Source organism: Xyrauchen texanus, chromosome 42, assembly GCF_025860055.1.
Source record: "Xyrauchen texanus isolate HMW12.3.18 chromosome 42, RBS_HiC_50CHRs, whole genome shotgun sequence".
NCBI classification, from domain to species: Eukaryota; Metazoa; Chordata; class Actinopteri; order Cypriniformes; family Catostomidae; genus Xyrauchen; species Xyrauchen texanus.
The window spans coordinates 20,511,511-20,527,049 of NC_068317.1; the positions used below are offsets into that span (position 1 = coordinate 20,511,511).

Here is a 15,539-nt window from a genome sequence, read left to right on the forward strand (position 1 = left end):
ACCCGGCCAGAGCAAGCACAAATCAAACCCTAAAAGTGCACTTCTAAGCCCGCTGGTGAACGTTTGCTTTCACCTTTTAAGTCACTTTATATCTATAGTACCAACAAAGTACTACAACGTAATTATTGCCTCGGAGCGACCACCCACTCCCATGACACACTGTGAGTGACATAATCGAGTCGGTCTCCCTTTACCCTTAAACTACTTATATAATTGTACTTATCAGATTATTTTGCAATAAACTTATAATATATGGTTTCTTTACTTATAATCAACAACCTAAATTTTACAGTTTGATATATCCCATTGTTTCTTATTTAATTACATAATTTGCAATGCTTCATTGGAATGTAGTTTGTACCCTCGGGAAATACAGTAAGAACACAGCCTTGTCCCTTAGTCTTTTTGTTAGATTTTCAAATACTTTTTTTGTCTTAAAACAAAGTTTTGGATGATGTGATTCATTCACCTCAGAGCTGGTTGGTTTGGTTCATGGCTTACAAATCTTTTATGGAAGATTTTATGAGACGCCTATGCAAAAAAAATTAATGGAAAAATTACTTCCGGAACCCAGACGTATGTACCATTGAAGAAATTAAGTCATACAAGTTTGAAACAATGAGGATGACAGAATTTATTTTTTGGCCAAATCATTCCTTTAACAAAAAAAAAAAAAATGACAAAAACAAGCCTTAAAAAGAGAATGACACAGAGTCACAAGTCCAGTTTATTTGACACAACAGTCCAAACACCTGACAGGTTGAGTGAAAGTGGACAAAACATAGCCACAGCTGTGATCCACAGCAACCACTGAGTGATACAGAGGGGGGACTGAAAGGTTAACTAGATCAAGAGAACAAGAAGACATGGAGATTGCTGATCTGGAGAGAGAGACAGAGAAAGAGAAGGGTAGAGAGAACATGAGCTCTAAGTTACAGACTCTGTATAAAGGTTGCCATTAAGTAGAAGATTAGTGGAAGGGATAGACCAAGACAGAGAATGAAAGAGAGAGCAAGAGTGTGATAAGGTGTATTTGTGTGTGTCTTTGTGTGTGTGTGTGGTAAGTTGGGAGCTCCATGCCTCAGGGTGGGAGCAGTAGTGTGGGTTCCGCCTCAGAGGAATCTCTGTGTATTTTGGCATCCTTGTTGGATGGGAGGGGGTACGATGCGTGTGTGTGTGTGTGTGCATGTGTGCGAAGCAAGTCTGTTGACAGAGATGGGTCTAAAGCAATGCCCTGCATCTGTAAGTCACACATACTCAGAAACGCACACAATTCCTCCATCTCAGGTCTGTATTAGGAATTCCCCCAAAGTGTGCATACATGTGTGGGTGGGTGTGTCACTGTGTGTGGGTGTTTTGTGTTTATTTAGAGTGGCCTCCCCTCATCTGCATCAATGTGGTGATGATGAATACACCAAACTCCATTCTCTGGAGACATGGATGTTAGGACTCATCAAAAAAACACACACACACACACATAACCGCCTTCTCACAAACACTTGCAGACACACAAAAGTGCACAACAGCTGCCCCCAACCAATAAAATATATAGCAATTGCAACAGACAAGCCATACACGCAACAAAATTGAGATCTCTCTGAGTGCATATATATGCTCACTGCTCAAACAAACGTCCAGATGCATCCGCGCACCCACACAATATATAATGCAGATAATGCAGACAAAAGACAGATTCCACAGAGTGGTTATGCAGCAGTTTTGTAACTCATGATAGTGATGAAACATTATGAAACATTTCCACTTCTGGATGCTACTTGGCTCCTTTTGTCTGTTCGTTCATGAGTAGTGCATTTTGACTGGCCATTTCAGTGCAACAATTTCCCAGCCCACCACAGCCCTCTGTTTCCGAACATCCACTCACTCCAAGAAGTCCAGCCTCGTTGTGGGGGGCCATGTGAAATGTAGCTGGGTCCAGTAGTGTGCTAGCTGTTCCCAGTTCAGTTAGTTTACGTTAAAGTTCCAAAAAGGCCAAAGCAAGATCACCCAGCACAGGTGTGTCATTAAAGTCTCTACCAGCTGTTGCTGTGGTGACCCCTCAGCAGAAAGCTGTCCAGCTATAGACTGGGCCGTTGACGGGTGGTGTCGTAGGAGCGTACAACCTGGGACTGAGACACCACACCATGCTCCTCCTGTGAGAACGCATATCCATCTATGGGGAAAAGGAAGAGAAAAGGCATATTCACATGTATGCTAATCAAGGCACACTTTGCTGAAAAGATTAAGCAAGACTGGTCACCCAGCTTTGGATGCTGGTCCCACAGGAACGAAAAACCACAAATGAGATCTCTTAAGTACCACAATTGCTTCTGCTAGACACCAATGAGATTAAAAGAGAAAATCTTTATTAGGTCTCCTGCATTGGTTATGTCCCCTGCTTCTCATATTTTTCTGGGTGTCAATTGTTTCATTTGTGGCTATTAGTTTTTCTTGAAAGGAATTTTTAGAAGAAATATTGGAGACAAGGTTGATGCTTTAATGCAACATAATGGAGGACAACCTTCAGATTTGAGAGCTATAAAAGATCAATAAATCTTTTCCTCTAGGGTTTGCTTGTGTCCCCGCCAGGCATCTTAACTATTTTAAACAGCAAGACTTCCTTGATCATTCAGCTTCACCAGCTAAGTTTAGTATTGCTATGCAGGTCCACCTCATTGACCAGGACCAAACCAGCACTATCCACCCTGAACCAGCATAGAAATTCATGTAGGTCTTTTAAACAGGGCACACATAGGTTTTGTATTCAGTTAGCTGTGCAGATGTGTGTCTGTATTCAGTGTGTTAAAATGGGTGTGTGTGAGGAACTTTAACTTACGTGACACGGTCTGCTGCACAGAGTTTGAGCGTCCCACGCTGGAGGGCGTTTTCCTAAAGACCCGTGTCAGCAGGTGGGCACGCTCGTTCAGACTGGACAGAGAGAGAGAGAGAGAGACTGACAGGTAATCTCACCAATCAAGGTGCAGAGCTAATGATTGATATGCTATAATCAAGGCACATAGGAATAATTGACAAACTAGAGATCAAATCACATGCTGAGATACAACTAAGATATCACACCACCATTTCTATAACACACAGACTTTTACTCTTCTGCATGGCAGTCTTGGCACACAACAGATACATTAACGATGATCAGTCGAGCAGAAAACACACACCCAAACAATTTTAAGAAATGGCTTTCCAAAGCACTCCTAAAAACATTAAAGTCAGCACAGCGATTCAAATATCTCTTCAAATATTTCCAAAGCCCTAAATCCTCAAGCTTCTCATCCTTCAAAATAAAAAAATTACAAAATACTAAGAGCATAAAAAAGTTCTCTATCATAAAAATGTATGTACCCAATAAATTCATTTCCAATTACTAAATTAAATGGCAAAATAGCAATGAATTCCAATGCCATTTTGTGGCCAGTTTCAAAATGTAGAGAAATTGAGCAAGCCTGACCTCATCTTTAATAAACAAGTTGAAGAATCAGTCTATGATGTTTCCCTGTAAATCAGATAAAAGAAAATTTCCCCCCATCAATAACAGAGAGAGAGAGTGATCCGAAAACCAGTTGTCATGGAGGATGGCCAAACTTTTCAAGGTTACAGCTCAAAATCCTATTGCGCTATGAAGGGGACCGTTTGCACTGTTATCATTGGGAAGGACGTGGCATTCATTTGGCTGTGCTGTAAAAAAATTCAGCAACAGTATATGAGAAATGGCAGAAAGTCAGCCAACAAAAACTATGTCTGCAAAACAGATGACCGGTTGAAAGAACGGTATGATGAATGTATAAATAAAGAAATAAAAGGATGGAATGACGCATAGGCTGACTTGTAACCAGAGCTCTTTCTTGCTTTGTCATTTTGGAGCTGTCTTTCTCTGAAACTGAGGACAATCTTGGAAATATATGGCTACAACTTATTTTCCCCTTGATTGTCCCTCATCTTCGAGTCCAGGTTGGGATTAGACTGGTGGAAAATACTTCGCCCATGTCCAGTACGGCTAGCTGAGGTCTTCCTAGGCCGACAGATTTGCAAGTCGAAACATATACTCTTCGATTGTCCCAGCCTCCACCTCAAAATGCTGAATTCAAAACTAATTTTTAATCATTCGGCAGACTTTGGAGACTCTTTCAGAATGACTTGCACCCATTATCATTTCAGCTGGATATATACTGAAACAAATGATGTTAAGCACTCCCCTCTGGGAGAATAAGGGGGTAAACCCAAACAGGGTTTACGGCCAACATCCCTCTGATTAGAAGTCCATTCTGTCAACTCCTTGGCCATGTAAATTAGTGGCCTAAAGACCACAAATCACTTCAAGGTATTAGAAAAACTGCATGAGGCTACACATACTGTACATTTGCCAAGTTCCTGTCTCATATAGGACCATAGGCCCAAACACCAAACTCAATATGTAGTGCAATATCCTGTAATATCTCTGGGCAAAAACTATTAGTCCACACAATTATTCCACACAGTCAGCCTCAAAATCTACAACAGTATGAAACAAACACATGCACAGAGGTAATTTAAACTACTTTTGAAGGATGCTACACACACCCAGTCTTTATAGCTATGCAAACCAGCTGACCAGCTCATGGCCTCCTGACCTCGCAAAACATGGAAACAGAAAGAGAAGAGGGAAAAGAAAAGTCAAAAGATATAATGATGATAGAATTAAATGTTTAGGGAAAAGAGAGAGGGAAACAGAGGTCACTCCACATCCCAACAGCTGGTGACATTCAGGCAGACTGGTTCTACCTGCATACATTCCTGCCTTTGACTCTGTAGTCTATGAATCCTCAGCATTGGGCCTGTGATTGTTCAGGCAAGGGTAAGAGAATCACAATGAACTTAAATAATGTCTCTTTCTCAAACACATCCAGAAACTATAATTTGCAATTAACATGCAGGCATAAACAAATGATATGTTGATAACATAACACAATATGGTGATAAATAAAACATAACATAAAGAGATAAAAACAGGGTTCCCATATTTTTTGACCAATTCATTCCCATGACCTTTCCAGTCATATGTACTTCCCTTATACTTCTGTATAAGGATTTTAAAATATGTAAATGAATGATATAAACCAATTTGTAAACTTATGTTTCAATTATGCATTTGTGTGAAGAGAGACCAATTTTAAACCTTGATAAAATGCCTGGTAAATCAATTTGAGGTATTAAAGGGGAAGACACATTTACAGTTTTACAGTTGTTTGCTTTGGCTTCAAGTCAAATTTAAGGACATACCTGCGGCCGCTGGCATCTCTGAGGACGGCTGCTCCAGGGTCCACAGCCCAAGCCTCTAATTCCTGCACTTCCTCTAGCAGAGTCTTCTTCACTGTGCGTCGTCCTCTGAACGCACAAAGCCAGACAGTGTGAAATTGTCAGTCTGTTTATGTGAGTAGCTAATATACATTGCCAAATCACACTATATTTTCTCCATAAATACACTGAAGTGTGTGTGGTATGTTACTTACGCATTCCACACCACATCTTTGAGTAAACATGCTGTTGGCACCAGTATAAGGCCCAGCCAGAAGCTCCAGCACTGCATCACCCTGCCAGCCTAAAACAAAGATAAACAAATCATCAATTTGAAATCAATGCTCAGCAAACATTACAACACTCAATCAATGCAGGATTTCTCTCTCCTAAAAGCAGCTTTCGACTGACTGAGTCATCTTTGACCCCTGTTAATGGCAGAGGTTAATTACCTATTTGTCTCCCCCACCATCTCTTTTATTTGCTCGAATAAACTGTCTTTATCTCTTATGAGTCATCTTTAATAACATTATTTTAAATGGATCAGTAGGCCAAGTATAATAGCTAACACTAGGCTATATAAACGAATTGATTAAAACTATACAATTATCTGAAGTAGCCTCTTTAATAGAGCTCATCTTACACCGATCAGCCACAACATTAAAACCAGCTGCCTAATATTGTGTAGCGCCAACCCCATCTCAGAATAGCATTCTGAGATGATATTCTTATCACCACAATTGTACAGAGTGGTTATCTGAGTACTACGAAGCACCAACAAACATCCATGCGATTATCTAATCAGCAAATCGTACTGAAGCATTGCCGTGCATAAAATCATGCAGATATGGGTCAGGAGCTTCAGTTAATGATCACATCAACCTTCAGAATGGGGAAAAATGTGATCTCAGTGATTTGGACCGTGGCATGATAGTTGGTGCCAGATGGGGTGATTTGAGTATTTCTGTAACTGCTGATCTACTGGGATTTTCACACACACACACACACACATATATTTATTTATATACAGTATCTCACAAAAGTGTGTACACCCCTCACATTTTTTTAAATATTTGATTATAGCTTTTCATGTGACAACACTGAAGAAATGACACTTTGCTACAATGTAATGTAGTGAGTGTACAGCATGTATAAAAACCAGATATAATTAAGATATAATCAAATATTTACAAAAATGTGAGGGGTGTACTCACTTTTGTGAGAAACTGTATTCATTCACTGTATGTATTTATTTTTAATTATGGCTGTGTAAATTCTTTATTAACTTATTTATAACTTGTCTAAAAAGTGTTGTCGCATTGTTTGTCAAGTGCTGTGTGAGTGTATTGTGAACTGCTAATGGTACACTGCAAAACCAATATCCCTAAGGGGATAAATAAAATTTCTATTCTATTCTATACAGTTTTTATTCTATTCTGTTCTATTCTATACTATTATTTGCAGATTTTAAAATAGCAAAATAAAAGATGCTTAATTGGTATGACTGAACTATTGTCTTTTCAGTATGAGAGAAACATAAAATCCATTCCAAATTGTATTCAGAGCATTCTGAAATAAAATATGATAAACAGGATACATTTTTCCTGGGGTAACTTTTAATGTTAATCGCATAGACTGGAGCAACTTCACGGTGTGCAATCAAGTGATCCCAATGAGGAGAGGGTTAAGCATCCTCCACAAATTATATTCCCGGCGGACTCTGCTGGACTCCGAAAACCATTAGGAGGTATCCCTTACGACAGCTGCACATACACCCCCAGACCGCCAACCCTCCTGAATTCTCAGACAAGGCGACGTGCAAAAATGCACACACTGATATACAATGATGGAAAAACATGCACATGCATATGCTCTCTTAGTTTGGCCTACATGGAGAGATTAAGAAATGAGCATCTAGGAAGAAAAGCCTATACTTTCGGGTAAAGAGCAAGCGGGGGGGGGGGTTCCACCCAATTTGGCATGCCCAATTCCCAATGCATTCTAAATCCTTGTGGTGGAGTGACTCGTCAATCCGGGTGATAGAGGATGAATTTCAGTTGCCTCCGCTTCTGAGATTGTCAATTACCGCAGACCTCCGCGGTAATGCGCTAGGTCTGCGCATTACCGCGGAGACCTAGCACATGTGGAGGCTCACACTATTCTCCACGGCATCCACGCACAACTCACCATGCGACCCACTGAGAGCGAGAATCATATTATAGTGACCATGAGGAGGTTAACCCAATGTGACTCTACCCACCCTAGCAACCGTGCCAAGTGGTTGCTTAGTAAGCCTGACTGGAGTCACTCAGCACGCCCTGGATTTGAACTTACGACTCCAGGTGTGGTAGTCAGCGTTTTTACTTGCTGAGCTTCCCAGGACCCCACATTCCTGATTTCTGACACAAATTGAATTAATAGGCCAAAGGGTTTCACAGAGCTCCATCCCAAACCCAACTGCACCACACTGCCCCCCACAGGCCATAAAAGCCTGGGGCACGGGTGACTACAAGGCAGGTGCAGTGGGACTGCGGAGTGGGACATCAGGCCATAAATCTGACACGGAACACACAGAGAGCAAGTCGTCCAGGTGCCGGACAGCAGTCAGATTCATGAGCCTGTCAGAAGGTATGAGAATGAGCAGGTCTGTGTGTGTATATGCACTTACCTGGCCCAACATATCTGGTGCTATTGGCATGGTTGGCCAGATAGCAGAATAGACAGTGAAAAAAAGCATCCAGAGCACCATGCTGCCCCAAACAGCCAGATGAGAAAACTGGACAGAGAGCAAGAGAGTTAGTTAGTAAGTAACGTTTATTTAACCAAGATAAAGCACTCATTGAGATCACATTTGTAATGGTAAGCTGGTCCAGAAGGCAGAAAAAAATACAATTAGATGGTAATATATGAAAAACTAAAGTCTATTTGTAAAATTAAAACTAAAATCAAGCAGAACATAATACAAAACAATGGCCAATCTCAAGGTCAAGTGCCATAAATTCAGCCAATGGAAGAAGTGTAGTCATATTGTGTAGTCAGTTTTAAGTTTTTCTGTACGTATTCAATATTGCTGGGCATTGAGCATTAAACCTTGTTGTGGCAGGGCGGAGGGCGGGGCCAGGTCGTGATGTTACATCACAAAGGATGACCGGAGATGGCAGTGTGACAGAGAGAGAGAAAGATGCCTGAAAATCTCTCTCTCTGTCGCACTGCCATCTCCAGTTGGCCTTTATCACTATCAGGGGCTTGATTAGCCTGATAAGGGGCCGGGTGTGTAGCATCACGACCCGACCTCCGCCCTGCCACACTTGTATTCCCAGCTCAGACCTAACTATCTTTTGAACGAAGATTATAATGTCTACAGAGAAACTAGTACCAAGAGCACCAGCTCAGCTTTGACATATAATAAATAAAATGTAAGACACTACAAAAAATAGTGTCAAATTTTTCTTTAATCTATACATTGAGAGCAATAGAGAGAGCTGGATCATGGTCAATTTCAAACCATGCATTGACGCACTGAATATAGACTTCTCCAACACATCAGCAAAGCCTCTCTGTCTGTAATGGACACCGTGTGAATTCCAAGGTGGCTTTACTTCATCACAAGTGCTGGTGCGTGGACAGCTGAACGGACAGGGAGTGTCGACGTCTCCTCAACACACACCACAGAGGGAAAGAGAAATGTCCTGACATAGCACCAGTACATGTTCTCCATCTATCTATAGCAATGGCACTTCCTGGAATATACATGACCTATCTACAGAATCGGACACATTCAAAATATTTCATCTGAAAACTTGAGAATGTTCTATTATGTGATTTCCTTTCATTCCAGATGTAACACATTCTTTGAAATAAATTTGATGTTTTATATGGGGCTTTCATAATTGTTGCCAGAGATGCTCATTACTTTGAGCTCAGACGGCCATCTGCGAGGAGTGTGTGTGTGTGTTGGAGGATAATGACTGACTTACCTTTGTCCATGCTGTGGTCTCCATACCGGCTTTCAGACATACAGTTACCACTACATACTGCAGCAGGGGGAAAGAGAGAAAGAGAGTGGCCATAAATAACAGTAATGATATGCACTCATCATCCTGGTAAAACGTTCTGTACAGTATCACACACACTACACTTGAGTACATAAAACCAGATGAGGGCTTTCACACAGGCATCAACTTACTACTGCCTCTAGCAACAAATACAGCTTTAAAATACACACAATTACACATTCACCCTTTGAAGTAATCGCTCATACACACATACACACTCAGAAGCCTGTAAGGAACAGATAGAAATACCAGCAGACAAAGACTTCACTCACCATGGGACTCATTCATTACTGTTTTAATGGCAAGAGTCTAGTATCGCCTCCAGATTTCCAACATACTGTATTTAATAGTCTGGGACACAAACACACACACATGGCCTCATTTCTATAAAGGAACCTAGTCCAAAAGCACAACAAAACAACATTTGACCACCCAGAATACCCTAGCAACCGCATAGTAAAATTCTGGCAACCACCTAGAACCACCACTGACAATTACTTCAGAAAATGTAAAAATCCAGTTACTGTCACAACCCTAAATAGCTGACTTGAACTGTAGTAGCTCAGCCATGAAGTGCACACATTGGCTAATGGAAAGCTGTCTTTTCTGTTCTGGTCAGTGTTCTAACAGTTGGCGATTCTGTCATTTTTTTGAGTTCCGATCATTTCATAAGGACTTTTTTTCTGTGAAAAGAGACATTAAAAAGTTTACTGAGTAAACACTGACGGCTAAAGTACGAATGGAGAAAAAGCACTAGCACGGAAATGATGTGTGACTACTCATTGGCAGGGAGGGCAGCGATGCGATAAATGCCATGCTGTGATTGGCTGACGACTCACTGTGTAGACTATGTTCCCCACGAACAGGTAGTCAACACTGTTGCCGTTGTCAAAGGGAGTGTCTGAAGAAACAAAAGGGATTGATGAAAAGATACTCAACAATTTACACACTCAAGCTTAAGTGTTTTAAGTGTGTGTGTTTGTGTGAGTGCTTGTGGTAGTTACCGTGCTCCAGTAGTTTGAGTGGAAACCAAAAGAGAATAATGGAGTGAATGAGAGCATTTATACAGTGACCCCAAAAGACCTGGAAAAAGAGAAAGAGTGAATGAAAGAGAGAAAGGAGGGACAGAAAGTAGGAACGAGAGAGGGGGGAGAGAGAGAGAGTCAGTTAAGACAGTCTAATGCCAAGATACACATAGCCCACACAAACAGTTTCTCTGCAATTGCACAGCTAGTGCAGTGTCCCCCAGATCACCTCTAACGCACACAAACACAAATAAACACAGATCTTCTGTCATAAATGAAAGACTTCCTTATTCTAGCCTTGAATCTCATTATTACATTATCTCTGTGGTAACAGTGCTTCTTCTTGCATTCAGAAAATGAACAGTCAAAACAACATGATGTCATTGCTAACAACATCATACCGTGATAATCAATTACAGGTCTACCTGTAGCATACCATGCCTATCACAAGTCTGACCCTACTGCAGACAGATTTATGAGTCTTATAGTATTTGTTGTTATGCATGCCCATGATTGCCTGTTTGTGTGTGTTTGTGTGTATGTGTGTGTGTGTGTGTGTGTGTGTGTGTGAGATACCTTGGTGTTAAAACCTTCTGCATTCTGTGTTATGCGGTAGAGCTGAGGGAATCGTAGCATGTTCTGTTGACTGCATGGCCGGTCATATATCCCCAATGTGAAAGGAGGAAGTGCTGTAAAGATCTGAAACACATATGCACACACTCAATTATTAAAGTCAATTATCTTCAAGTACTGTAGAATATCATTCCTATATACTAACACAATAATAAAATAAAATCAGACACAGGCTACAGTGTAGACAACACAAATATACACACTATGAACAAAAACAATATAGACATATTGACAAATAGTGCAGTGATCAGAGTGCAAAGAATGCAGGAGCAAAGTTATTATTATCATTATTATGTACATGTCGGAGGTGGATGTGATATACAGGTACACATACATGCATACATGTACACAGTGCGATGAAGCATAGTGCAAAGGATGCTGGAATAAGTTTCAAGTTTCAAGTTTGTTTTTATTTATATAGCACATTTAAAAACAGCAAACAAGGCTGACCAAAATGCTGAACAGTACATAAAGTAAGGAACAATGACAAACCACAAAAAAAAGAAAGAAAAAAAAAAAAACTCACAGTAGATTGGTATACAGAATAAATAGTATAGGTATTTTGTGCAAGAGTTGTGACTTGAGGTAGGTAGATTGGTATACAGTATATACAATATGACAATATGACAATATAACAGTATGAACAGCTCTGAAATAGAGAATGATTAATAAAATTAAGCAGTAACCAGTAAACAGGTGGCTGATTAGAGACAGAGGCAGCAATCAAAACATAATGTGATTTAGATCTCATAAGTGATTTAGAATGCTGAACATACACTCACCTAAAGGATTATTAGGAACACCATACTAATACTATGTTTGACCCCCTTTCGCCTTCAGAACTGCCATAATTCTACGTGGCATTGATTCAACAAGGTGCTGAAAGCATTCTTTAGAAATGTTGGCCCATATTGATAGGATAGCATCTGGCAGTTGATGGAGATTTGTGGGATGCACATCCAGGGCATGAAGCTCCCGTTCCACCACATCCCAAAGATGCTCTATTGGGTTGAGATCTGGTGACTGTGGGGGCCATTTTAGTACAGTGAACTCATTGTCATGTTCAAGAAACCAATTTGAAGTGATTCGAGCTTTGTGACATGGTGCATTATCCTGCTGGAAGTAGCCATCAGAGGATGAGTACATGGTGGCCATAAAGGGATGGACATGGTCAGAAACAATGCTCAGGTAGGCCGTAGCATTTAAACGATGCCCAATTGGCACTAAGGGGCCTAAAGTGTGCCAAGAAAACATCCCCACACCATTACACCACCACCACCAGCCTGCACAGTGGTAACAAGGCATGATGGATCCATGTTCTCATTCTGTTTACGCCAAATTCTGACTCTACCATCTATCTGAATGTCTCAACAGAAATCGAGACTCATCAGACCAGGCAACATTTTTCCAGTCTTCAACTGTCCAATTTTGGTGAGCTCTTGCAAATTGTAGCCTCTTTTTCCTATTTGTAGTGGAGATGAGTGGTACCCGGTGGGGTCTTCTGCTGTTGTAGCCCATCCGCCTCAAGGTTGTGCGTGTTGTGGCTTCACAAATGCTTTGCTGCATACCTCGGTTGTAACGAGTGGTTATTTCAGGCAAAGTTGCTCTTCTATCAGCTTGAATCAGTCGGCCCATTCTCCTCTGACCTCTAGCATCAACAAGGCATTTTTGCCCACAGGACTGCCGCATACTGGATGTTTTTCCCTTTTCACACCATTCTTTGTAAACCCTAGAAATGGTTGTGCGTGAAAATCCCAGTAACTGAGCAGATTGTGAAATACTCAGACCGGCCCGTCTGGCACCAACAACCACGCTCAAAATTGCTTAAATCACCTTTCTTTCCCATTCTGACATTCAGTTTGGAGTTCAGGAGATTGTCTTGACCAGGACCACACCCCTAAATGCATTGAAGCAACTGCCATGTGATTGGTTGATTAGATAATTGCATAATGAGAAATTGAACAGGAGTTCCTAATAATCCTTTAGGTGAGTGTAGGCACGCCACACACTACACAACAAGCCAGTATGGTTTTTCTGGTAATTCTGGTTAAACAAAGAAGTTAAGCTGGTTAACATATTTAATTAAAAGCATTGTTGGAACACCAGTGCACCAGCATCCCAAGTTGTGGACCAGCATTTAAAACACAACATATGTTGGTGACCATCTCTGCTGTTATTTTTACTGAGCTTGTCACAATGCATTCAGAGATTGCATTCTCCGTTAAGGATACATGTGATCCTGCCCTAGATTTGACCAAAATGCGATCTCTTAATGTTGCTGCTTAACCTTTCGGAACAGCCTTTGTGTTGGACGTGTACCTATGATGTTTTAAAATGCTGTCTAGGTAAGCAGCTTACTAGGTTTAGGAACAGATCTTATGACCATTAAAATGCTTCAAAATAATAAAACAACTGAGAAATTGAGATAGTGGGAGAAATACACTCACCACATTGTACAGGCCAATGCACCACCGTTCAAACAGGATCTGTCCAGAGAAACCGTTTACAAATGCGAACCAAAGCTAAGGACAACAGAAAGGGTAAAATGTGGTAAAAAATTTCAGTAAGTGAAGACGAAAGAATAGTGAAATAGTGAAAGAATAAAGAAAAGAGACATGAACAGACAAGAGTAAATGCCTTTGCCCACCAAAGACGATGTAATTATGAGAGGCGAATCACTGAAGAACGGCCCTTGTATATTGAAAGCGACGCGAATGATGACCGTTAGGACATTCACACATTCATCTTTAATCTGAACCATTTTTATAGACACTTTAAAACTTGCCAATGACAGCACAGCTGTTAATGTCTACTAACAATTGCACAGCAGACAATTTTGTGGAGACACTACCACATGTTTGGTGTACAAAGGCATTTTGATACAAAGACTGGACTGCAAGTCACAGCAATAGTATTAATATTGTTAATATTTGGGGAAGAAAAACTCTTACGATCCAGAAAATTCAGAGAGTTTTTTAAAGGACATGCAAGGCAAACATACCATTTACATTTTAAGAATACCCATATGAGGATTTTGTTTTTCAGTTTTTAAGGCATTTGTTGCAAATGACACACATCCTCACGGCTGGATCAGGATTACTTCCTCGAGTTCCTTCAGCGTTTAAAGTCAGTGGTCAACACATCTTTCTGTGCTTTAGTGCCACATATTGCGCTGGTTTTGTTAACTGCAGCAGCTCCTGCCACGTGATCAAAAGGTCATATTTTATTGGTCAGGTTATTTCATCAGCCGGCAAAGAAAAAAAAATGACACACTGGCAGACAAAAAAGCCTCGCTTTGTCAGTGCGTGATTCAGCATGAATGGTCACTCCAGGTGAGAATGGCTTATTAGGAATCTATTGTTTCAATTCAAAATGTTGATCAAAGCGATAAATCAGGCCACAAATTTGCATTTGGTGTGCAAAGGCCTTAACATGGAAACTTGTGTGTCATGCTGCTTTCGGCAACATCACAAACCAAGGCAAAGGTCAATTCACTTAAACAAAAGCCTACACACACACACACACACACACACACACACACACACACACACACACACACACACACACACACACACACACACACACACTTGCTGTCTATCCCCCATGTATCTTCTATAAAGACAAAGACAGTCTGTGAACTTTGACCTTTAAAGCTCTTCTTTGCTGGAAGCTAATCCTTGGTATGACCCAAAAACCACCCCTGTCCCCTGACACATGGACAGATGTGCTCATACAACAATCACATTCCAAAAATATAGAGATATCTAAACATTTAACAGCCCCCAAGTGAGTACATTGTACCCAGCTCTTCCCACAATACACACATTCATGCATAACTACATCTTCATCATCATCACACATACACACACACACACACACACACACACACACACACAGCAGAGCAATGGGTGCTGACTTTGGGGGCATATCTCTGCACCTGCTGCCAGGGGATCTCATATAGACCAGAGGGGGCATCTTATTTATCACTGTCAAACATTTCCACAAACAGCTGCAAGCAGTCTACTTAATGTACTTAAGTGTGTCTGTGTGAAAGAGACGCAAGCAAAAGGAGTGAAAAAGAATGTGGGAGAAAGAGTAGAGAGAGATAGAGACAAAATGTATGTGCGCATGGACTTGTGCTATGGACTATCTTTCAAAGTTTACTGAACTCATGCCATGTAAATTCAACACATTTTAAAAGCTAAATTATGTTATTTAAAGGGGTAATTCATCCAGAAATGAAAATTCTGTCATCAATTTCTCACCCTCATGTTGTTTCAAACTTGTATGACTTTCTTTCTTTAGAGGAACACAAAGATAAGTTTAACAGAACATCCTTGGTGCTCATTTGCATACAACAAAAGTGAAATTTAAGAATTCACCATAAACGCAGTCCATACAACTTGTGCGTCTTCCATATTTAAATCTTCTGAAGCCATTTACAGTGCATCCAGAAAGTATTCACAGCATTTCACTTTTTCCACATTTTGTTATATTACAGCCTTATTCCAAAATTGATTAAATTCATTATTTTCCTCAG

General features: G+C 40.6%; 1 protein-coding gene across 4 annotated transcripts in view; it reads right to left on the reverse strand.

Annotated features, from left to right (window-relative positions):
• Positions 1-628: 628 nt before the first annotated feature.
• Positions 629-15,539, reverse strand: part of LOC127634734 (phospholipid-transporting ATPase IB-like) — a 67,178-nt gene continuing 52,267 nt past the window's right edge. For 3 of the 4 annotated variants that reach the window (XM_052114403.1, XM_052114405.1, XM_052114406.1), the window contains 10 exons: positions 13,447-13,521; positions 10,943-11,065; positions 10,346-10,424; positions 10,181-10,242; positions 9,264-9,320; positions 7,955-8,062; positions 5,502-5,590; positions 5,272-5,376; positions 2,834-2,925; positions 629-2,170 (listed from right to left, as the gene is read on the reverse strand). In XM_052114403.1, the coding sequence (XP_051970363.1) occupies positions 2,076-2,170; positions 2,834-2,925; positions 5,272-5,376; positions 5,502-5,590; positions 7,955-8,062; positions 9,264-9,320; positions 10,181-10,242; positions 10,346-10,424; positions 10,943-11,065; positions 13,447-13,521 (885 nt within the window). In that variant the 3' untranslated portion in view covers positions 629-2,075. The remainder of the gene's footprint in view (positions 2,171-2,833; positions 2,926-5,271; positions 5,377-5,501; positions 5,591-7,954; positions 8,063-9,263; positions 9,321-10,180; positions 10,243-10,345; positions 10,425-10,942; positions 11,066-13,446; positions 13,522-15,539) is intronic. The other variant, XM_052114404.1, reaches the window with a different exon arrangement.